The sequence below is a fragment of the Falco naumanni genome, chromosome 2 (assembly GCF_017639655.2).
Source record: "Falco naumanni isolate bFalNau1 chromosome 2, bFalNau1.pat, whole genome shotgun sequence".
NCBI classification, from domain to species: domain Eukaryota; kingdom Metazoa; phylum Chordata; class Aves; order Falconiformes; family Falconidae; genus Falco; species Falco naumanni.
Window position 1 is genome coordinate 27,211,164 of NC_054055.1, and position 23,696 is coordinate 27,234,859.

The 23,696-nt window shown below is 44.4% G+C and overlaps 1 protein-coding gene across 1 annotated transcript; it reads left to right on the forward strand.

Moving 5' to 3' along the window:
• The first annotated feature begins 3,645 nt into the window (after nt 1-3,645).
• On the forward strand, nt 3,646-11,253 carry LOC121083357 (high affinity choline transporter 1-like). The gene is made up of 8 exons (XM_040583660.1): nt 3,646-3,901; nt 4,915-5,028; nt 6,606-6,761; nt 7,256-7,404; nt 7,914-8,057; nt 8,906-9,059; nt 9,957-10,174; nt 10,612-11,253. Exons 1-8 carry the CDS (start codon nt 3,724-3,726, stop codon nt 11,131-11,133), a joined length of 1,635 nt encoding a protein of 544 aa, XP_040439594.1. The 5' UTR covers nt 3,646-3,723; the 3' UTR covers nt 11,134-11,253.
• The last annotated feature ends 12,443 nt before the right edge of the window (nt 11,254-23,696 follow it).

A 23,696-nucleotide genomic window follows, 5' to 3' on the forward strand; every position in this document is an offset into this window, starting at 1 on the left:
AATAACTAATGGTCAAAAACTCACACAGGCATAATAACATGTTTTTATTATTTTAAATAGTTATTATATTAATTAATAAATTAATATTAATTTATTATATTACTCACTGTTCAATCCTACACAGTCTTTTATAGAAGGAGTAAAAGGATGTTACTTTCTAATCAAATTCTCCCTCTGTCTTCTACATTTGAACACATGCAGGAGATCAGCCACATGCAAATCTGTGTTGGTTGGAAGAGAAAAAAATGTTTCTGGGATTGACTTGGGATAGGAATAAAACTTTAGACCAAGGACACCATCTGAAAAATTGTAAATGTTTAGAGACCAACGGCCCAGTGTTTCAGCTGCCGTCATCAAGGACGTGATTCAAATACCTGGGTTGGAAACCACAGACTAGTTCCTACCATCTCATTTCAACAGGAACTGTCAGATCATTTTGATGCAAATAGCTCAGATGCCTTAGGCCCCAGTGCTCGGTTTTTCTTGGCACGAAGAGCAAAGCAAACCAGTGAGAGGCTGGTCCCCGCAGACCTCCCTGTGCCACAGCCCTGTGTCCCTCCTCCCAGCGAGTTCCTCGCAGGCAACCACCTCTTTGCAAACAAACTTTAAAAAAATCCCAAAGAAAATTAAGAAAAAAAAAAAAAAGACCTTTCCAGATTCTCAGATTACTTTATGTAATTTTGTACAGAGCACAACCTCTATGGGCTTGTCCCTTTCCAGAGGAGTGAGAGGGGACACTTCAGAAATGCCCTTCCCTGAGGACCCCCCTCATGGCTGTGCAGCCGATGGGCCACAGAGGGCCATCTAAGGCTCAGCATCAATAACGCAGCATATCTAACCCAGAAAGGCAGGGCAAGGGCTTTATCCTCGGCACAGAGATCACTGTTTTGTCCATCTTTACCTCCTCCTGTCAGTTAGCTTCAAAGCAGAATAGCTGTAAGTGCTCACTACAGTGCAGATCAATTCCACCATAGATAGAAAAATTCCTTGGTACCTAGCACTCCTCGCCTTCTTCCAGGCACTCCTCTATTTTTATCAGCCACCCACGTCAGAGTTTGTTCCATCAAGGTCAAGTGATAAGAAAAATGTAAGGGCTCAGCTGAGTATCCCCCAAATAGATACTCAGAAACATTGGAGATAGACCAGAGTATCCTGGCTGCTGTTCCAGAAAGGGCACATCTCCCACAGGGGCTCTGAAATGTCTGCTTGCCCATGTGGACATCTCAGAGGCTTTAGGGCATCTCTGGTGGCACCAGCCATCTCTATCAGAGCATCTGAATCAAGCCCTGAAATGTCTACTGGGTACAGCAACACCGATCTTAAAAGAAGCCCTGAGCCCAGCAGACTGAGATGTGCCCTTGTCCCATCCTGCCTCACAGGACCTAAAATAGGTCAGTGAATCACCCCCTAAAACTGCATATTTCTCCCCACAAGTCACACAGGGAGCTTGAAGTGAACAACTCAGCAGCTGGCACCCAAAGCTGCTGCCCTCCATCATGAGCGGGAAGGTGAAGCCCACCTCAAACATCTCCATTAGTGAGATTTCTGTTTTTTTTCCAATAAAACAAATGCATCAGCTGAGAGTCATCTAATGGCAAAAGAGCACAACAGCAGACTCGGTGAGGAATTGGTCTTCTTGGTATAACCTCATGCTTTTACAATCCCTCCATGCACTGTGTATCATCAAAACCACTCCAGCTTCAGATGAACCGCCTCACAGCTACCTTTTCCTCTATGTCTCCTTCATCCCATCAGATCATATTTTCACTTACATTTTTTCTTACCAACCACATCTGCCTTCCATCCCTCTGGGTCTTTAAATGAAGTTTCCCTGCAGATTTTTAAGCCTGCCACTTTTTATGGGTTTGTTTGGGTTTTTTTCAAGAGACAATAACAAGCAGAGTCAGTCCAGACATTCTCTTCAGCTATCAAAGAATCACTTCAAATCTCAATTTGGACATGTCGAATTTAGTTGACCCCCACATGAAGGATGCAACGCCAGGTCTTTCCTCCCAGTAGCACCTGGCTGCAGAGAGGGCTGAGCCCTGGTTCTGGGCATCTTCAGCCACGTGCACCTTCAACGCTATTCCACTCCTGCTGGGGAAAGAGGTTGCAAAATATCTGCTCATAGAAAAAAGCTTAGTGTGTGAATGTGCGTAAACTGCGCTTTAAGTTTTTGAAACACCCTGTTTAGAGCAAGGCAGGCAGCCCAGAGAAACCAGTGGCTCCGTTGTCACTGACAGCTGCGGTTTCTGTGACTTTGTAGCACAAAGTAAGGTGGAAGGTGGAAGGCAGTGTTTCTAACTACCGCCCAGAAAATGTGCCTTTCAAATGCACAGTGTCCCTCTTTGTACGTGAATAACTGGGTCAAAGTTAAAACTCCTTACTCAGTCAAAATAGCATTTGATTATAAATATAAAGGAATATTTCTCCTAAGGCAGGATAAATAATTATCTGGTTGTCAGACTTTTTCATCTTTTTAACTTTCCCTTTTTTTAATAAACTGCTTACAAAGTCTTCCCACCAGATCACTGCATATCTTACTGAAACCCTTATTTTCCCTGTACAGAGGTGTCACAGAAAACATGGGACTCCTGCACTTCTCCCCTGTTTTTCCCACAGCCATCACTCGTGTGCCTGTGTGTTCTTACCATGTCCTGCCCGTGGGACATTGCTTAACCTGCACCACTGTCATTTCCATGCACAGCTACTCCTAGCTGTCTGCAGGAGATGGCACACTGCATTAAACCTTTCTAAAGATTTGGGCTTTCAAACTGCTGCTCAGTGCATCCGTGGCGAAGAAATCCACTCCACAGATGAACTCGAGTATCCAGGAAAAGTGCCCTAGATAGAGCAGTTTTTACACAAAACTGGTTATGAAGACTCATACTTGGATAGATGAAAAAGATTTACAGGGCAACTAAAAAGATACTGGTACGGCAACTGTATAGTAAATATAACTGACTTAATTTCTCAACACACATATGAGTTTTTCTCAGAATTATGTCTGTTTACAAGGAGCTTCACAGAGCAGTTTTTAAAAGCCTGTATCTTTCCTGTAGCTTTATTGCAGAGTTTAACGAGACCTTGCTCTCCTGCCTGTTTCCAGCAGTGAAATGATAACACACTTGCTTTGAGTATCAGCACGCTGTTCCTTCCATCAGTCAGTGGTAAATCTTCTTCTACTCAGTTTATTTTGATGATTATTGTGGGTTTAGTTCAGTCAACTTTAAACAGACAAATTCTTAGCCCTATCTTCTGCGTTAGCCTTGTGCCTGGAACCTGGAGAAATACAGATTATTTTCATACCATTGCATATCAAACAAAATACAACATTCCTCCTCCTTTAAGCCAAACTAGTATTACCCCTCACATCAGTGCTCCATTGCTCTCATCAGCACTAATTCCTACCTTCTTAATCTCTGCTCCCCAGAAAAATAAGATTGGATATCTTCTGAGGAAGGGGGAAAACTGAATAATTGCCAGTAGTCCTCCGAAGATAGAGGCTCTCCATCCAGTTCTCAGGACTTTGGGTTTATGGCTCTGTTTCTCACTGCATCTTTCCTTGCAAAGCACAGCAAACTAATACTTAGCAGTTTCTTTACAAGGCGGCACTATTTTCTCTGATTTTTTTTTCTTTTTTTTTTCTGATTGTGGACTTGATCAAAGAATATTATCATCACGCCATTAATCCTCTCTATGCTCTAAATTAAGTGACAGAAAATGGCTTTAAATATACCAGGCTTAGTATCTTTGAGCGTGTTTTTTATGTTAACTTTAGCTACTGGAATCTGGGCTTCTTGGAAGAGCAAGAAGGACCAACAGAACAGAAACGCAACTGAAATGGCCATAGTTGGAGGCAGGAATATAAATGTTTTCATTGGATTGTTTACTGCAACAGGTAAGTTTTCTTAAAAGGCTTTTTAAAATTCTCCTTAAAACACATGCATTACATAGAACTGGGGGACGTTGCTTTCAAAGCAAGTGAACTCCTTTAATGTGAGGGCAGATTTTACCTAAGTGTGGCTTTAAAGGAGTATGGTTTCATGAATCATTTTGGGATGGATTCTTACAAACCTCTTCACACTGAGCAGAACCTAATGTTTATGTAGATTCTTTTAAATTAAAGAGATTAATTTAAGAGTTTAGTTAAGAGTTAAAGAGTTTAATTTAAGAGTGACTGAAGAATACGACATTTCATTAAGAAGGACTGTGGTCTTAATCTTGAACCAGCTTCTGTTATCCAGCATAGCAGAAGAATTTTACGCCTGGAACAATCCAGTTCTGTGTGGACCAAGTTGCTACTCATGGTGAGCATTGGGCTCTCTCCTACAAAGAAAATGCCTCCCCACTGGCTTCTACCCTCTGCCTCCCTTTCCTCTCCCTGCTGCCTGGCATCATCTGAAATTTACTTCCCTGATGCATTTTTTGTGAAAGCTTCCCCAGGTGGTATTTGCCTGGCTAAGACTCTTAAGCCCATGTTGTAGATTTGTATTCTGACAGCAGTGTCTGCTTGCCTTTTTTTTTTCTGAATGCCTATTTTCTTTGACTGTGAAAGTGATGCTTATGGAAGATGATCTATCAGTCACGGCAGAACAAAGGCAATGCTGTTTGCTCTAGCAAAATTCTTCCACTGAGAAAAATGGAATTAAATATTAGTATATTTCAAATTGCATCTAAATGTTTAAACGTTAAGATTTTCCATGCATACGTAGATATTCTTTCTTGAACCTGGGAAATTATCTAGCGTGAGGTCCTAATACTCTTACCTACCCTCAGCAGCACATCTCACTATGGGAGAAAACTGTAAAGAAACTAGAAGTGTGATTAAATAATTGTATGAGAAAAAGGTTTACAAATACTGCTTGAGAATATGTGTTGCAATTCTTACTTTTTCATCTTCCACATTTACAGCTACCTGGGTCGGAGGAGCATATATCAATGGCACAGCTGAAATTGTCTACTTGCCTTCAAAAGGATTATTGTGGGTCCAGGCACCTGTGGGATTTGCCTTGTCCCTTGTTATTGGTAAATAATTCATGTAATCAGGACACATAAGATTAAAAAAAAATTATATGAGTATATTAAGATGCATAACAGAGTACAGAGTACATTTTAAAGGTGATTTTGTTCCTTCAGTCTCCCATGGATCTAGAATAAGCATTTATAATGCTATCCTCTAAACTGAAAAATAAGAAATCGGGGTAGCTTGGAGCTAGTATAGTTTTGCCTGCTTGGAGAAATTTATAGGACAAAAACCTTATCTGAGAATTTTAGAAGCATGTGGCTATGTGAATACTGGTTTTTTATCATGCCTCTTATTCCCAGACTATTGAGAGTATCAGTATCATTTTAACTTTTTCTTCAAAATTTTTGTGTGATGAAATAATACTACCTTGAGATTTCCACTAAAATCCTTTCTTCTGAGTAGTCTCAGGATGAATTTGTAGTGCATCCAGTTTGTCCCACTTTACAGCTGGTCACAATTTTGTTGAAAGTGAGCTAAGTTTGCAGTGTCCCATACCTAAATTGCCATTTCTAACTCCAAGAATTACTGGAGTTACGTTGAGGTTCAGCTGTCTTGCCAAGACCAAAGTTTCTTCCAGTCCACACCAAGTTATACCATAACTCTTGAGGGACGCAGAACGATTAAAGCAAGGAGACCTGTGCAGACCTTGCACAGGAATTTCTAAAAGAACAATAACCTTTATTCTCAAGTCAGAGAAAAGAGTCCAACTGACGTGAATATGAATCAGGCTTGGAAATATACCGCCAGCATTTCTTACGTGAGTAATTCTTACTAATGAAATTGAGAAATTGCAGGTCTGATCCTGCAATCTTTACTCAGGTCAGTAGTGCCCAGGCAAGCAGTCCTGTTGGCTTCAGGGTTAGGCACAATACATGTTCTTTGGTTTTAATGAGACAGCTGTACGTCTGAAGTCTAATATTTAGATGAAGGCGGGTGGGACTCAGCTCAACACACAGATTAAAACAATATCGTTCTGGGAAGAGGCAATGAAGCCACTAAAATGAAAATGTAACCAGAAAAGGAAAGTATATCAACATGTTGCATCACACGGTCAAGGACAGAAGTTCATCTCTTTTTTTAGCCAAATATGAGTCTCCAATGCCTCACTCTGCCTACTGACATTTTCCACAGGAAGCATTTCAGAAAACTTTGTGTGGCAGGTTGGTAGGTTACTGGAGATGGAGAGAAGACTATATGTGGGTGTCCTCTAAGCTCAGTTCCTTTTACAGTTGCACAGGTATCTTATGCCATTTGGGGTGCCCTAGGGGGGTCCTACCTGGCCTCTAGTAGCAGTTCTGGAAAGATATAGGTCTGCCAAAAGTGGAGGGTCATATCTGTCAGTGGTAAGGAGTTGTCTTTTATAATCTGACACCTCTCAGATTGATGAAACCCCACATTTAGGCAAGTGAATCGAGGCTCCGGTGTCTGTCTGTCTGCACCATTCTCTAGGGTCCATTATGTACAAATTCCACACTCACTGTACAGGCCTGATATGCAAATACCATAGTATTCTTACATTTCTTTCCTGGAATATAATAAATGAAAAATTCTACCAAAATGTCGTCACTTCTGATAGGTGGTTTCTTCTTTGTAAATCCAATGAGATCCAAGAATTACGTGACAGTGATGGATCCCCTTCAAGAAACTTATGGGAACATGATGGGAAGCTTACTCTTCATTCCACCCCTGCTAGGAGAGGTGTTCTGGTTTGCAGCTATCCTGGCATCCCTGGGTAAATACTTCTTTTGCTGTTATACTTGTTAAAGGTCATGTGGCACAGCTATCAGACTAAAATACGTATTTGGGAATTGTGTTGGACTAAGCTGTGGGAAATTGTGCTTCATGTCTCCTTTTGTGAGAGGAACACAAGTGTTTCTTATTTTTGGAAAATATGGTTTTAGGTTTAAAACAAATGACAGTAGTATATATTCATGGTATTGTAATAGAGAGGTCTGGCAATAGGAGTTAGCACCTTCCGCTTGCCTGTGGGACAGCAGGTGTAAAAAGGCAAAGTGCCTTGGCAAAGGCCACGCAGCAAGGTAGCAGCAAGAGCAGAAAGTGAACATGGGCTCTCCTGAGTCCTTGCTCTGCCTGCTCTCTGTGGAACGTGTGCTTCTCATACAGTGTGGTGTGCTGGCATTGAGGGAGTCACATATCCTTGTTTATTCTGTATTCTGCACGTGTGGAATCTGTCTTAAAATACCTGACTGCTGTCTTTACCTGCAGGAGCAACAATGAGGGTCATCTTGGATATTGGGGGCTCTTTGGCCATCATCATCTCAGCATGCATTGTCATACTCTACACTCTGCTGGGAGGCCTCTACTCTGTTGCATACACAGATGTCATCCAGCTGGTTTTCATTACCCTCAGCCTGGCAAGTCCTGTGCATTTCTTTGTTACCAGTTTCCTAACTAAGGGAAAAAATCCTGCTCTTCTTTTCAGTATGTCTCAGACCAAAAGTAACTCCACCAATACTGGCCCTTGCCCTAGAGTTCCTCTTCAGAAGAGGTCTCCTGAACTCTCGTACAGTCCTTAGGCATTTCAGACAGTGCTCACACAAGCTATTGGCCTTTCTGGGTGAATGCAGCTGCTCACAGATAAGGTCTGCAGAACCTGTCCAGAACAATCTTGGCTGGAAAGGCGAGAGATCTGTCTACTGAGGGCACCAATTGACTGAATCACAGGCTCATGTTCTTTATGATGCCATGAACCAGAAACATAGATTTAGAGTAAGAAAGGGGGAGAAAGGAAGATTCAGTCTGGGTTTAATCTTATTTAACTCTGTGTTCTACATCTACCTTAATTTCAGTATCTGAATAGATTGTCCAAGAACAAGGACTCTGGGGAAACGGTGAACTATTTCTATTTCTATTTCTATCCTAGTGGGTCTGTATCCCCTTTGCCCTGGTCAACTCTGCAACGGAAAGTATTTATTACACTGCCACTCATCAAACTTACCAAGACCCTTGGATTGGGAAGATAGAAAAGCAGTATCTTGGAAGGTGGCTGGATGACTTCTTCTATCTGGTATGGAGTATTTCGTGGACAGATGGTTTGGAGAAGGGATTGTGCGGGGACTTTCTGTCTGGAAAACTTGTGGGTTCTTCCAGCCAGGAGCCCCATGTTGCCCAGTTGGCAGGGGCAGGATGATGTTTAGAACCTTCTCTCAGCCACCCCACAGCACTCTGAATGGACTGAGGAGATCCAGGGCTCAGCTGCAGGAAGGAAAGAAGCATGAGGGACACTTCACCCTTTGCCCATGTGAATAAATGTACCTCTTGAGTGAGACCATCCAGGCACTTAGTTCCTGGCACCTAACTGAGGCATTTCCTACCTTTTGAGAGGTTGATCTTACAGCCTCAATAGTGTGCTTTTAACATAATTTTGTAAAATTCCCTCTATTAAAAAAAAATAATATTAGAAGACTGAGCTTGTTTGGTAAGGACAGAATCTTCTGATTTTATCTGATGAAATTTGTCTGCTAAGAAAGTGAAAATGGTGGTTTTATTTTTAATTTTAGATTATGCTCTAACTAAGTTTGGGTAAATTTTTTTACAAAAGTTGCATTCCTGAAAAACTTCTCTTTTTCCTTCCTCTGTGCCTGTTTTACTATGCCTGCAACCTATTTTTTAGCTTTCTCAGCCTGCCAAACCATTAACTTCTTTTGATAAAAATTTCACATCCATCACAATAAAAACAAAGGAAAAGGACACCCTCAACCATAAGAAATATCATCCTCAATAGTTAAAGCTGGGTAACATTTATGCATTTGAAGTAAGAGTTTTATAACAGTAAAGATTATCATCCATCTGAACGGACGGAAGATGCCCTACAGCAGCCTGGTGGGTACCACTGGTAACATCTGAATGTTTCAGGTACTTGGGAGCATCCCATGGCAAACTTACTTCCAAAGAGTGCTCTCCACTGCCTCACCAGGACAGGCAAGGCTCATCTCCTACCTCTCTGGACTTGGGTGTTTTTCAATGGCCATCCCCTCTGTGCTCGTTGGTGCAGTTGCAGCATCAACAGGTAAAACTAATTGCTTTAAAATTATAAAATTAAAAAAAAAAAATAGTCTCAGAATAATGAACATCTTTTTGTCAAAGGTGAATAAAATGGGAACCAACAAAGTCCTGATTTAGACTCCAAATTACCTAGTTCTGTGTACCTAAAATGTAGCCCTGGCCACCAAGCTAGGTAGTCTGTACAAGAAATGTGGAGCCCTCTGAGATTCAGTGCACAACTACTTAGAGACCTTTAAACAGTCCGAAGACCTGTTTAAACCTATTTCATTACCATGAATTGGCTTTTCATTGACCTTGTGTTGAGGAAAGATGAAGGCAGACGCTGTAAAACCCTGTATAATCCTATTTTCCAAGAAGTGCTTCTGTTAATGCCTTCTGCATGTAAGATCCAGCAATATTACTACAGATTGCTAAGGTACTGAAGAAAATCTGCCTGAAGGAATGAAGAGGGTCAGTCCTGTAAACTCACAGCCCCCACCCAGGGGATCAGTCCTGTCTTAGCTGTGAGCAAGGATTAAAGAGCAGCCAGAGCACCAACCATTTAAAGAAATGAGTTGAACTCATTAATTCATCTGTCATGAGGGGCACCAGAGCAAAACTACCTTCTCCTCACAAGCAGGGTCTAGAAGGTTGACCTTTATCTGGAAACACATGAAGCACAGCTATTTCTGTAGGTGCTACGGGGGAAAAGGAGATCTTTGACCTAGTGAAAGCTGCAGCATGCTAAGGGGAATCACCAGAGATCATAAGAGAATCCAAAAAGTTAATCCAAGTCCTAAAATACCATGTGAGTCTCAGACCTTAGCCCTGCTGTGACTGGTCCTTGCGGAAAGGCAGCTTCAAAGACAGCAGAAACGTCAATGGAGGATTTGTTGTGACTTTTTCTTGTTCTGTTTTAAAGACTGGAATCAGACAAGCTATGGTCTTCCGAGTCCACACGAGAGAGGCGAATCGGCGATGATACTGCCACTTGTTTTATACTACCTCTGCCCAGCATACATCTCCATCGTTGGTTTGGGAGCCATCGCTGCTGCCTCAATGTCATCTGCAGATTCAGCTCTTCTCTCTGCTGGTTCCATGTTTGCTCACAATATCTACAGGAAAATCCTAAGGAAAAAGGTACTTGGTTACAGCATTCAGTAGTTTTGGTGTCAGGAAAGACTCTTTTGCTTTAGATCTAGTCTGCGTGGTCTGCAATTATTGCTGTTTGCCCTTTAGCTGCTGAACAGAGTTCTGGAGCCAGAGCTTCAAACATAGGTCAAGGGTGTTCATATCCTTGGTCGGGATGCAAATACCCACACTGGTGAGCTTTGCTCTCTATAAAATGACTGGTATAGCTTTTGAACTAGGATACTGGTGGAAACAGTATTAAACCGTGACCCCTAAAATTACAGAGGGCAGCTCCATCTCCAGGGGTGCCTGCCTTGGGCAGCTGCTGGTGGCAAGCACTGCCTGAAAGCAGCAAGGGCTCGGTGAGAATCAGCCCAGGGCAGGGCAGTACTGGTCACCCCGCCGGTAAATGACATGTCTGTAATGTTAGAATCTCTGTTTTACAGGCTACGGAGACAGAGGTCTTATGGGCCATGAGGACCTCCATGCTGCTGTTTGGGGCAGGGGCTGCCGGTCTGGCTTTTTACTCCAGCTCTGTCTATGACCTCTGGTTCCTCAGCGGGGAGCTGGTGTATGCCCTGCTCTTCCCCCAGCTCTGCTGTGCCCTCTTTGCTCCCAGCACCAACACCTACGGCTCAGCTGCCGGCTTCTTTGTTGGGCTCCTTCTGAGGCTGCTGGCAGGGGAGCCTGCCCTGAGCATCCCTCCTGTCATCTGCTACCCAGCCTGCTCCCTGGTGAACGGGACCTACAGTCAGATCTTCCCCTTTAAAACATTCATCATGCTTCTTACCTTGGGGATAATCATTGCTGTTTCGTACCTGGCTGCAGTTTTGTTTCAGAGAAACCTCCTTCCCCGCAGGTGGGATGTTTTTAATATCATGGGGGGAACCAGTACCCTCATCCCCCTGCAGCAGATGGAGAAACAGATGGGTTTGCCAACAGTTGCACTAGAAGAGAATCGTGATTAAATGTGGGCCCTCATTTGAAAGGTCATGGTGCATTTAGCAATTAGAGTATGGCACAAAAGGCATCGCTCTTCCCTTTGCTTTCTCCAGTAATGAATTATTTCAAGTCCTTGCAGAGTAATAAAGATGCACTCTGTTCATCCAAGGAGAATACGTGAGCTCAAAGTCTGCAGTGATTAAAGGTGTGTGGTGATGGAGCACGATCTTGTGGTAGTGACCATGGGGCATCTCAGGCCCCAACAGTGTTTGCTTCGGGGTGCCCCTGGTACCCCACTGGAAAGCAAAACTACAAATCATGCTCCAACATTTATGGCATTCTCAAGTCACATACTTTTCTCACCACAAAGGAGACAAATTCATGTTTAATTGATCAGGTATTCTTGATTTAAAAAAAAATAGGTGAGCAAACCTGTTCCCATTACAACAGCTAGAGCTTTAGCATAACCACCCCTGGGGAGCGCATCAGACTCACGAAACCACAGATCACTGAATGCAGTGCAACCACCACAGCAATCCAGCAGGAATATCAGTTCTGCACCATTCCTTGTATGCTTTACAAAGCTTTCCTTGATACCACAAAAACTTTTGCATATGCCTCTCCCCAGCCGCAGTCTCAGGTCACACAGCTGGCCTGGTGCCACATGGCTGAGGAGAGGACATCCCTTCTCATATGACCTGGTAGGGCAGAAGCAGATGAGCAAGATGAAGCAACAGCCCTTCATTACTGGGTAAGAAAGTTTTACATAGCTATTATTTACAAAAACTCAATCAGCTGGAAAAATGGACATGACAGAGAGACTTTTGAATGAGTCTTCTCTAAAACACTTGGTTAAATCACTCGTGTGAAGGTGTTACCCAAGAACAGCAGTGGGATGGTGTGGGGCACATACCCAAACTGGTGTGTGAGAACTCAGAGAACTGTGATGGCAGAAGGATGCTGGAAACTGATCCTGAACCTGCCTGCAGGGACATGAAATCCTGAGGGTAAGATCCCAAAAGATTCAAGCCCACAGGCCTGTACAGAAAAGCCCCCGACGCCTTGATTGCATAAATTCTCAATGGGTCAGAAGAAAAACAACCCTGCTAACTAATGAGTTTGGTCTCTAGCCTGAAGTCTGATGGACCGAGACCATTCCACAGTGGAACAGGTAGTTAAGATGGGAGCTGGAATAGACTCAGAGGGATGCTGCAGTGATGGCTCATGGATGGCTGTCATTTTATAGTTCCCTTGGTAGCCGTGCAGTGGTTCCCCAGGGGTCAGTCACAATCCACCCACAACAACCAGCAGGATCTGCGTTCTCCGCAGCCCCTCTCCACAAAACCTTTACAAAGCGGGTTGTAGGAGCTGCTGTGCCTGGAAACACCTGGCACTGTGGAGAGGAGATATTTACTGACATAACAAAAATACCCTACAGCAGAGCAACCCTGACAGCCAACTGAGCTGCTGAGGGTGAAAACAATATGCTGCTCAGTGAATTGCTTCCAGCACATGCTGAACACCCCGCTGTGCACGCACAAGGTGAAAAACTCTGCTGGTGCCACCATGCGTGGCCACAGCAAGCTCAGTGAGGAGCCACATGTCACTGAACTGTACCAAGGCGAGTGCAGTGGCTCAGGAAGAGGAATGGCAGCCCTAAGCTCTACATATGGCTTTGATGACTCTGCTGCCCATGGGGAACATCCATCTTTTTTAAAATACCCATCCTCAGCAAGGTGGAGATTCTGCTCCTCATCAGAAAAAAATACAACTTTATGCTTTGCCTTGGAAGTAGTAAACACCTGGGCACCCTTAACTGCCCATGCACAGCATTCCTGTTGATATGTTTTGTTAAACCAAGACCAGAAATTCTTTTCTGCATCTCTAGAGACTGCCACGAAATATTAATTATAACATGTGTCTAGAAAAAGGAAAAACACCTGTTTTGAAAATCAAAAGCATTACCATTAACTATGCCCCAAGGCGGTCACCCACTGAGGCCATTCACACCCCAGTGATCTGAGTGGGAGCATGTGAGGTCATGCTTAGCTAAGGGAGACACCAAAGCAAGCTATCATTACCATAGCGCCCGAGGAGCTGGGCTCTTGTTAAATCACAGTTGCTGTATGCTGATTCCAGATTTAGGGGTGACCCAGTCTGGGAACCTGTACAGCCCTCTGTGTGGAGCAGACCAAAGCTGACACTTGCACAAGGGCCCAGACCTGCTGCATGGCCCGGACGAGAGTGAAATTCCAATGTCTTCATGTCAAGGTCAGCATCCCACTCACCAACCATCCCACCCAGCGGCTCTGAAAGGCAAATAACTACATCTGGAGATCTTTTCTCTGTGCTGCTGTGCCCAACTTCTCCTGCTGTTCCCCTGCAGAGTCCCAGATTTTGTCACTAAAGCCTTTCCATGCTCATGCTCTTGGCCTGGCGGGCAATAGATCCACAGCTTCCTGAGACAGTGTCGAAGGACAGCGCTCTGGGGTAGGACCTTGCTGAAGAGCATGACTGCCACCATCATGTCACCACCCAGCATCACCACAGAAAACTCTCAACAACTTCAGACAGGAAAGTCTTAGCACTGTAAGGGGTATCTGGCATATTCAGCAGAAACACTTTGCCCTTACAAAGCTTCTCTGAATTTCATACCACTAAAACATGCTCTGCTTCACGCGGAGAGATGAAAATGGCTAAGACACAATTACTGTAACTCTCCCGAATGTTTACCATTTTCCATTCTTTTATGACTCCCTCCTCAGAACATCCCCCAGCAAGCTTAAAATGAAAACATTCATCAAGGTCAGACAAAGTTTTGAAAGCAATTACGTGCAAGTAAAATAAATATAAAAGCAATTCTAGCCTATACTTAATGACAAAATGCCTAGCTGTTCCAGTCCAGCACACCCAAAGTCCTTGAGGTGTTGCCAGCATGGAGGATAATGGCCCAGCTCCCATGGAATCATTCTTCTCACAGGCTGCTGCCTCCAGTTCAGTATTCCTTTCTTTTCCTTGCCCCCTCTTTATGAAAAATTTACTCAGGCACTGGAGGGCCCCAGTTTAGCTCTGCACCTGTGGATTTACCTCCTTTGCCCCTTAGATGTATCCATGAGGATGCCTCTGCACAGTTCCACTTTTCACTAACTTTCCGGCATTTTTTAGGTTAATAATACCATGCCTAATTAAAAAAAAAAAAAAAAAAAAAAAAAAAAAAAAAAAAAAAAAAAGAAAGAAAGAAAAAGAAACAAAAGACCTTCAATTTGGGAAGCATTTGGTTTGTAGTGAGCTCTCAGCATCTCATCAGATCCCCACCAGGCATCTTTGGATGTCTGGGTTATATAGATGAGGAAAAATAGGACATAATAGTTCTGAAGGGAAATCTGCATCTCTTCCCCTTTTCATTTATGCTCATTTTTAGGTTTTCCTAAATGTGTCCTCGCTAGAATAACAGCTGGCATCCAGCAAGAAAGCAAAGAAACACTTGCAGGCTTGCCAGACATTTTTAGCACTGTCAGGGAGATATTTCCACATGAGCTATGAGCTGCATGGGGCCAGGATGATCCTGTCATGGCCTCCACACAAATGCTGTGCTCTCTGGCTTTACCCCCCATGCCACACACAAATCTTCCCTTATGTTTCCCAGACTTTACTACAACGCCTGCTGGAGAATACCTCAGCTCGCAGAGCTTTTTGGTCTTCTAATAACTTTTCCTGCTCTAGATCACCACTGACTTTTGTGTTCCTATAACACAGGAAGAACTGAAAGACATTAACCCCTCACAGCAGGACATCTGTAAATTTGGGAAAAAAGACAGCTTGCTTTGCTGATCCTTAAAACTTCAGGGTAACCCATCATCCCCAGGGATGGGAATGCTCCTGCATGGCTTTCTCTGCCCCTCAGGTAAGGGCCAGGATCATCTTTGTGACTGGACTTTGGGCCATCTGGAATAATCAAAAGGAGAACAATGTGAACTGGAGTAAGGTTTCCATTATCAGACACAAAAGCATGAACATCCCAAATGACATATAGCTGAAGTTTTCCTCAAGTTTACTAGAAGATGTCTTCCTTCAACATTAAACCACCCCAAGAACACGGTATTTTGTTCCAATTCTTTGGCAAAGTGGCCAAATGGTTGTGTTGTGGGGTTTTTTTAAAATCTTTTGGCAGGCCTCTTGAAGTAATATAGGATGTGCCATGACAGAGGTGTTAATTTCCCTCCTTCCTTCCTCATTTCCCTTCCACCAGCTCTCTTATCTGACCCCGGGGGTACTGTGGCACAAGTTAGACTTTGCAAATCTACCTTAGGCAATTCACCTGACTCACTCGTGTTTTACTTTCCCAGTCCCTTGGAGAGAGACAGCATTCTAATTGACACCAAGAAGGATTTTGAGATCTTTGGAAGAACGTTGTTATACATGATGAACACTCTTTTTGCACGAGTTGAGAACTTCTGTTCATCGTTGGAGGGCAATTGTGCCAGCCAGTTTAATTCACAGCACTGGACCGGTGGAGGTTATTTAATCCTTACTTTTGACACTGCCCCTAACAAAATCCTCACAGGCAAACTGGTGAAGTGCAGGTTAGATAAACGGACAGTGAGGTGGACTGAGAAGTGACTGAACTGCCAGGATCAGGGGGCTGTGAACCACAGCACGAGGTCCAGCTAGATGCCAGTCACTAGTGGTGTACTCCAGGGGCTGATGCTGGGTCCACTCCTGTTTAGTGTCTTCATCAACGGCCTCAGCGCTGGGGCACAGCGCACGCTCAGTGAGTTTGCAGGTAATACAAAGCAAGAAGTGGCTGATACAGTAGGTGGGTGTGCTGCCATCCACAGCAACCTGGACAGTCTGGAGAAAGGGGTTGGCAGGAACCTCACGAAGTTCTGCAAAGTGCAAAGTCCTGCACCTGGGGATGAACAACCCCAGGCACCACGACAGGCTGGTGGCCGAGCCAGAGATGTGTCCTTGTGAGAAAAAAAAAATCCAACAGCCTTCTGGGCTGCATCAGGCAGAGCACTGCCAGCAGGTGGAGAGAGGTGACCCTTCCCCTCTGCTTAGCCCTGGTGCGAGAGCCCAGGAGGGCTACAAAGGTGATTAAGGGTTTGGAGCATTTGTCATACAATGACAGGCTGAAGGAGCTGGGACTGTTCAGCCTGGGGAAGGGAAGGCTCAGGCAGATCTTATCAATGTATATATAAATACCTGAAGGGGGTGGGGGGTGGGGAGACAGAGCCAGACTCTTCTCAGTGGTACCCAGTGAGAGGATGAGAGGCAACGGGCACAAACTGAAACACAGGATTATCCATAGAAAAGTGTTTTTCACTCTGAGTGTGGTCAGGCACTGGAACAGGTCACACAGAGAGGTTGTGCGGTCTCTGTCCTTGGAGATATTCAAAGCCAACTGGACACAGGACAGAGCAACCTGCTTTCACCGACCCTGCTCTGAGCAGGAAGTTGGACTAAACATTTCCAGAGGCATCTTTCCACCTCAGCTGTTGTGTGATTTTGTGACCCTGGAAGAAAGCAATTACAGTCTCATGGCACGATCTAGAGGCTAAATGCCTTCAGCAGCAGCACCTCTTTGGTGGGCTGGACTGGGGCTCCTTTCAGATATGTTCTTACCTTAGTTACTGGTAGTAACAAGCAGTGGGATCATAGATTTAATTTTGAAGTTATCATAAAACTATGCCTTTTTTCATTGTCCAAATTGTCCACAATAACAGATGTCTAGCTGAGCTGGCTGCATGCAATTGTTCACAAAACCTAACAAAAGCTGGGACAAAAAATCAGAAAGGTCTGGATCTTTTACATGAATATGGATATGATAAAAACTCTTCAAGGCTCCTGGTGCCAGTGGTTTACACATGACAACGAGCAGAAAGATTTGAAAAACAGGAAAAAGAGTTTCCAGATTAAAAGAGTGGCTGGACTGCATTTTGGTCAGCTGCCTCAAAGGAGATGAAAAGCCTCTTGGGCACTGCTTGTGCTGTGTTGCTCCATGGGGCAGGGAGAGGACACAGTGGACTCAGGTTATGTCTACATAACTAAATGCTTCTGCATGTTCTGGGCCCCTAGGCCAAGTTGTAGGGTGAATGCAACCAAACTGTGGGGTGCAAAGCCTGCTGGAAGAGAAGTGGAAGACTGCAAAAGTTGGAGGGGCCAAATCTAGTCCAGTCTCAGTCCTCTGGAGTGGAGTGAGCTGTCTCCAGAATAGCACCTGTGTTTTGGTTTCGAAGAAACCAATTGGTTCACTCCAAAAAAGATCCAGGAAATGCACTAACATTCATATTAAGCAGTGGCCTGGGACCTGGGAGGATAAAATATTGGCAGCAGACAGACTTAAAGCAGCAAATGCCAGCATCTAGGCAGCACCCTGCTGTCACCTGGGCTTGCAGGATCCACTGAAATACCCTGAGGTTTCCATTGACATTTTCCTTGACATTTTTAGACTTCATCTCCTGTGGAGTGTCTGAGATGGTATCGGACAGAAATCTGATTAAGAAACAAGAACAATACAAAATCAATGCCATGTACATTAGGCGGATTAATAACTGGCTGGCTGACAGGTCTTGAAATGTAATTACAAGTAGGAAATTATCATCCAGTATCTGAACCTCTAGTGAGATTGATTCTTGGCATCATGCTATTGAACTGCACTTTTCAGTGACTGTGTAGGCAACGAGGAGCAGTCCACATTGTGTGCTCAGCTGCACTTCAGTATGAGCTAATGGACAATCTAACACAGATGTCTATAGACAGATCAGGTGAATCACAGTCTAAAACCAGCTGTTGGCTGTGTTGTCCTGAAAGGAAGCCCCAAGTGATGCTACGCACTGTCATGTTGAAATCTAGATGAGATGTATCCTAACAAGAGCATGCTCCTTCTACTTTGATAATGTCTCTTTTCTCTCACAGGCAGGGCTTATGATAATATCCATCGTCTGGAATTTAAAACTAGACAAAATCAGACTACAAACAAGGCTCAGCTTTTCAAATGTAAGGTCCATTAAAGGTTAGAACAATTTGCCAAGTGTAGAGATGGATTCTTCATCGCTGAAAATGCTACAGTGAAACTGAGAGCTTTTCTGAAAGCTGTCCTCTGTTTTAAGACGGAATTAATTCAGGGGAGCCCTAGGATATGTGACATCCAGCCCAGAGTTCAGAGTGGCAAACCCCAGTGATGTCTTCTGTTCCTTACTTCTCCCAACCCTGCTGGAGATGGGCAATCAGGTATCATTCAGGTAACTACTACCACTTTTAGCTTAATGCTGACAAATGCTCAGACCCCTGCTTGTTACCCCTGAGCTCCAACAATGGAAAAGAAGTCAAGACTGCAGTGTGGCTGTCTTGGATTTCTAAATCTAAACTGGGTCCTACATCAGCAGACTGTCTGTATACTGGACCCCAGATTGCCTGTGCAAAGACAAGGGAAGTGAGTGTGATTATTAAAGAAGAAGAAAGAATTCAAAAATTAAGCATATTTACAATTCTGGAATTCTTGCCATGTAACTGCAAGCTGTGACACTTGCATCATATTGCAGTGAGGGCATGACAGGGTTTTCTTTAACACAAACATGAGCTTTATTTTCTCTTCAGAGTTCAGCCATGCTCTCAGTTCAAGAATAACAAGCCCTGACATAACTACACGATTGGAGAGAAATTTTACACTATGGGACTAAAGCAAACTGCAAAACTTCCACCTTTTCCACAGTTTTTACAATTTTGGTGAACTGTGCAATCTTGTATTGCACATCCCATAATACACTTCTGGCCAGGGCTCAGATCATGGCATGATGAGCACAGTCTGAGGATTGATATGCAACAGAACTGAACAGGACAGCTTGAAACAACACCTAACAGAGATTCATTCCCCTGCACATTTCTTAATCATACTAAGTTTTCAAGGCTAACCAGGATAATTAATTGCAAGGGTTAACTATCAAATTGGTGATTATTATATTAGGTGGAATTAGGAAAGAACACATAGGGAGCCCTGCCAGTTTGAAAGCGTTTATTGGTATGGGCAAGAAAACAAGAGGGAAGAGCAGAAGAGCCACAGGGAAGAAGAGAAACACACAGAAATGGGACTGAGGAGCATAGCACAAGATGTCACACGATGCGCCAAGTGACAATATTCTGTCCTACGCAGAAATATCCTCTCCTGGAGGATGCCTAAAGTGACAGTAATATACTGAACAATGGCCAGAAACTCAGCAACTAGTAACATCCACCTTCAACCAAACCTGCCTTCGAGATCAGAAAAAGGACGGTGTGGCATAAATTTACCCCATTGTGCCATCATTAGTTAAAGGACATCTCTAACGTAGGAGCGCAAAGTTTATGGGTGGCAAAGGGCAACTTGCAGGACATGTTTTCCCAAGCAGCATTCTTCTCAGCTAGCTGTCACACACATTGGACCTTGAATGTTAGAAACCATGCAGCTGCCATCATTTCACTGGGTGGTGAAACAGAGATAAAGCAGCCCGTTCAGGTACTGAAAGGCCTTTTTTACTTTTTAATTTCTTGGCCTCACTACTTGGTTACCTATTGTGAGTGTAAGAAGCGCTTTATGGGCAGAGAGTTATACACTGGACATAAACCAGAGACATTTGGTTTCCAGAAATGAGCTATTTTACGCGCAGCTGATGTGTAGCTTCACATTGGGTGGATGTGGCTGGTTAGACCAGGCTTTCGTACCACGGCTGTGGACTCGGAGAGAAGGGGTGTGGGAAGTAACTGGATCTGTAGCAAGAATGCAGACCCAGGCAACCGAGAGTAACACACTACTCTGAAAAATGAAGTCTCAATGTCTATGAGCGCTACTGGCCACCTGAACAGCAACGCATAAACAAAAAGATGGCCTTTACCTGCCACTGAAGGCCACACACGTGCGTCCTGACATATTTCAAGGAAATGTCACCCTAGCATGAATTCATGCTGATTTGCATGCAGTCTACAAAAGTTTACTGCTTAATCCCATCAAGGCAGATCTAAGACCAACCTTACTGAAGCTGTTTTGGCTATATAACCCCCTCATCAGGAGGAAAATCACCTTTGCACACGTCAACAAATGTGTGGAAATGAGGCTGAAATCAAACCTGTCGTCTCTGTCCTGGGGCTCCTTCAGTTCATCCTATTAACACACAGGTCCTCCACAGGCTTACAAGAGGTTTTCCCAAAAGCAAGAATCAAACATTAAACATTTCATAAGGATCAGAGATGAATACAGATTGAATATCAAACTTTTTTCCCCGGTTGCTGTATTGATGTTTCTACATCAATTGATGAAGAGACCACCTTTCCAAAGCCCTTCCAGGTTCAGAGGAATGTTTAAACATTTGAAATAGAAATTTGGGATACAGAAATATACAGTTAAGCTTAAATTTGCAGAAAACACTAAATTCAAGGAACTGAAAATCCTCTTAAAAAAGTAAAACCTACAGAAAAAAATTAAATGCCATTTGAAGTAGATGAAAGCTGGGCAAATCTTTCAAGAGCACTAGATAAACTGTCCCTGCTTGCTGTCCTTAGGACCGAGCACTCTTAATTCCATGGGCAACATGATATATGGGAGTACTCCCATTCACTTCGTAATGACAATTCAAATCTAGGAAGCTGAGGTCGTGGTCTTGCAGGGGTCTCTCTGCACGCAAGGGTCAGTACACCAACATGAACCTCCAGAAAATCCTGGGGCTCTGTGCTGCTCAGCTGTACGCGCTGTTGTGTAGCCCCTTCTTGGAAACTCAAAATGAACCTGACAAGGTGGTAAGATCTCAGCTGGGGAAGTGTAGAGGAATGCAGCTGGGTTAATTATCATTGATAATATACAGCTGTGGGCTGGCTTCAGGGGCGGTGGGTTGGCTGATGTATATAAGGTGCAGCTGTGGCTGCTTCTGTTAAGGGGTTGAGAGCTAATGAAGAGAGAGCAGCCGAGGAAGAGAGAATGCTCTGGAAGAGACTAGGAGAAGGCAGCAGAGGGACTGGGATGAAGAGTATATTGGTATGTGATGGTAAAAGACCTTGTTATAGCCGGCTAGTTTGGAGAGTGCTGTGGTAGGGAAGGGTGTAGAAAAGGCAAGGGGTTACAGCTTGCAATGTGGATTATATGTTTGGCCATGTTAGATCTCACTTTTAACTTTGCAGTGGAGGTAATTTCTGTCAGATTGGTGCACCGTGGTTAAAACCAACAGCAAAATTTAAAACTGGCTAGTGGGGTATAAACCCTGGATTTTCTACCTGTATTTCCACCACGGAGTATGGCACCATCAAGCACTGGCCCTGTTGCTATGGAGGACCAGATTCTAGGTCCTACACATTTTTTGCAAAGCAAGTACCATGTCCAAGAGCCCTATCCAAATGCTATGTGCACCAGGGCTATAAAACATCCAAGGGGGAACGGTTGCTTACCTTCAACAGGTGAATGTGACACTAAAACTCACTCAGGCTCTAAATTCCTGCAGGCAGATTCAATACAGGAGAAGCCCTGCTGTGCTCTGCCAGAGATGAATATCACCCTACCCAATTCTTCAACTTGTAGGGCAATGCAACCCCCGGTGCCAATCCTGATTTGCATGGCAAGAAAGGAGAAAGAGGTTTCTTGGGAAGCTGGAAGAAATAGGACCAGCAGGAGAGGTAAGTTAGAGGCTGTGCTTGCCGCTCCTTCAGCTGTGCTCTTGTAGGCAGGAGAATGCACAAACCACCGTTCTGTGAATTTTCACTGTCTGTGAATTTTTGTTCAGACTGTACCATTTCAAATAACCCTCTGGTTGGAATGTCAGGTGAGGACTTTGTCACCAGTTAAAACTGGAGTCTCTCCTGCTCTTCAAATCAAGTAAGTACTAAAATGCCAAGATAATTCAAGATTCCTTCTCTTTAAACATTGCAGCCCTGGTCTGTCCTGTGAGATGTGCCTTACTGGGGAGTGTTGAGTCCACTCAATCATTGATTCCCCACAATCACCGTTCTTCACAAGATGTTTTAGGGACAGATGTTGCCGAATTCCCCACCCAGACACCCAAATTGCAGAGAAGTTTCCAATACTTACTCCCTAGCACCACCTAAGCATGGCCCCAAGTAACACGGACCACTGCTCCCCTTCCACAGCATGCCTTCCCCGTGCCCCAAGTGGGGCTCTCCCAGCATCACCAGAAGTGTTCACACCACCAGGAGATGCAGACTACCACCAAGCACCATCACCGGCCACTTGACAGTCAGATGTACGCCTCCATAAGTGGCCAGTAGCCTTTGGGCCCTGGCAAGGCACCTGCAGCCCATCCCAGATCAACATGCACTGGGTGGCTCTATTAAGGTTGTTGGGAGGTCTTCTGCTGTCAGTGATGATGCTGCGTGGACCTCCTCCGCCAGCCACCTACACACACTGCACTTCTGCAAGTCAGAGGCAAAAAAACCAAATTAAATTTCCATCTCTGATAATTTTGGAGCAGTTCCCAAGTCCTTCCCCACGCAAAGGCTGAGGTGGGGAGTGGGGCCAAGGCTGTAATTAACATTGTAATGCCTGTGGTGCTCCCAGAGGAAACCACCCATGGTGCGTGTGCAAGGGTCTGAGCTGTGACTTCCCCGATTACCCATACCTGCTTCTGTGGGAGACACCCTAATTACAGTACCATTGCTCAATCACAGTCATTATTGGAAAGGCAACATGCCTAACATGCTTCAGCAGTCATTCTGCCCGGCTGGATGGGCTTGACTCAATTTGCTTTGGTACCGTGGATTCCTCAGCTGCCCCACAGGTGCTACGTCCAGGCACGGGAGCCAACGTGGGCAGTGAGGCTGCCCGCAGCCAGGGGCATCAAGCCTGGCTCTCTGGAGAGACCCTGTGGGCAGCCCCTGCTCAGCCCTTCTGCAAGCCCAGAGTGAGCCTAAATCAGTGGTAGAAAAGAGGACTCTGGTTCAGCTCTATTGGACCACGTGAGGACACGGCTGTGCTGACAGGGCAGGTCAAGGCAAATTCTTTGCACCAAATTTACGCCAAATGAAATGGAGAGGCACTCAGGTGACCCACCTAAAAAGAGCTGTTGAGACTAAAGTGTAGATATTTAAATGGTCCATTTCAAATAGACCAGCTTAATCATGCTTAATTATTGCTTTGCTCAATTATGACTCATGCTTAATTCTATTTAAGTTCCCATCCAATCTGTACATATCACTACTCTTGCATCTTAGGATAGTGACCAAATTGGAGATGGGAGACAGGCTTGAGTGCCTGGGGCATGCAAAGATTTGAGATGACAAAAGCTTGTGCTGTGCTGGTAATGGAAAGGATAGAATTGAAATTCACAGGGAAAGAAGGGAAGGCACGAGTCTCTTTTTTTTTTACCATGGAAGCATAGAATCATAGAATGATTTGGGTTGGAAGGGACCTCAAAGATCACCTAGTTCCAAGTCCCCTGCCACAGGCAGGGACCTTCCACCAGCCCAGGTTGCTCAAAGCCCCATCCAGCCTGGCCTTGAGCCCTGCCAGGGATGGGGCATCCACCACAGCTTCCCTGGGCAGCCTGGGCCAGGGTCTCAGCACCCTCGTTTTCATCCTGTGCACAGTGGAAAGATGTAACATTTGCTTTGCTGA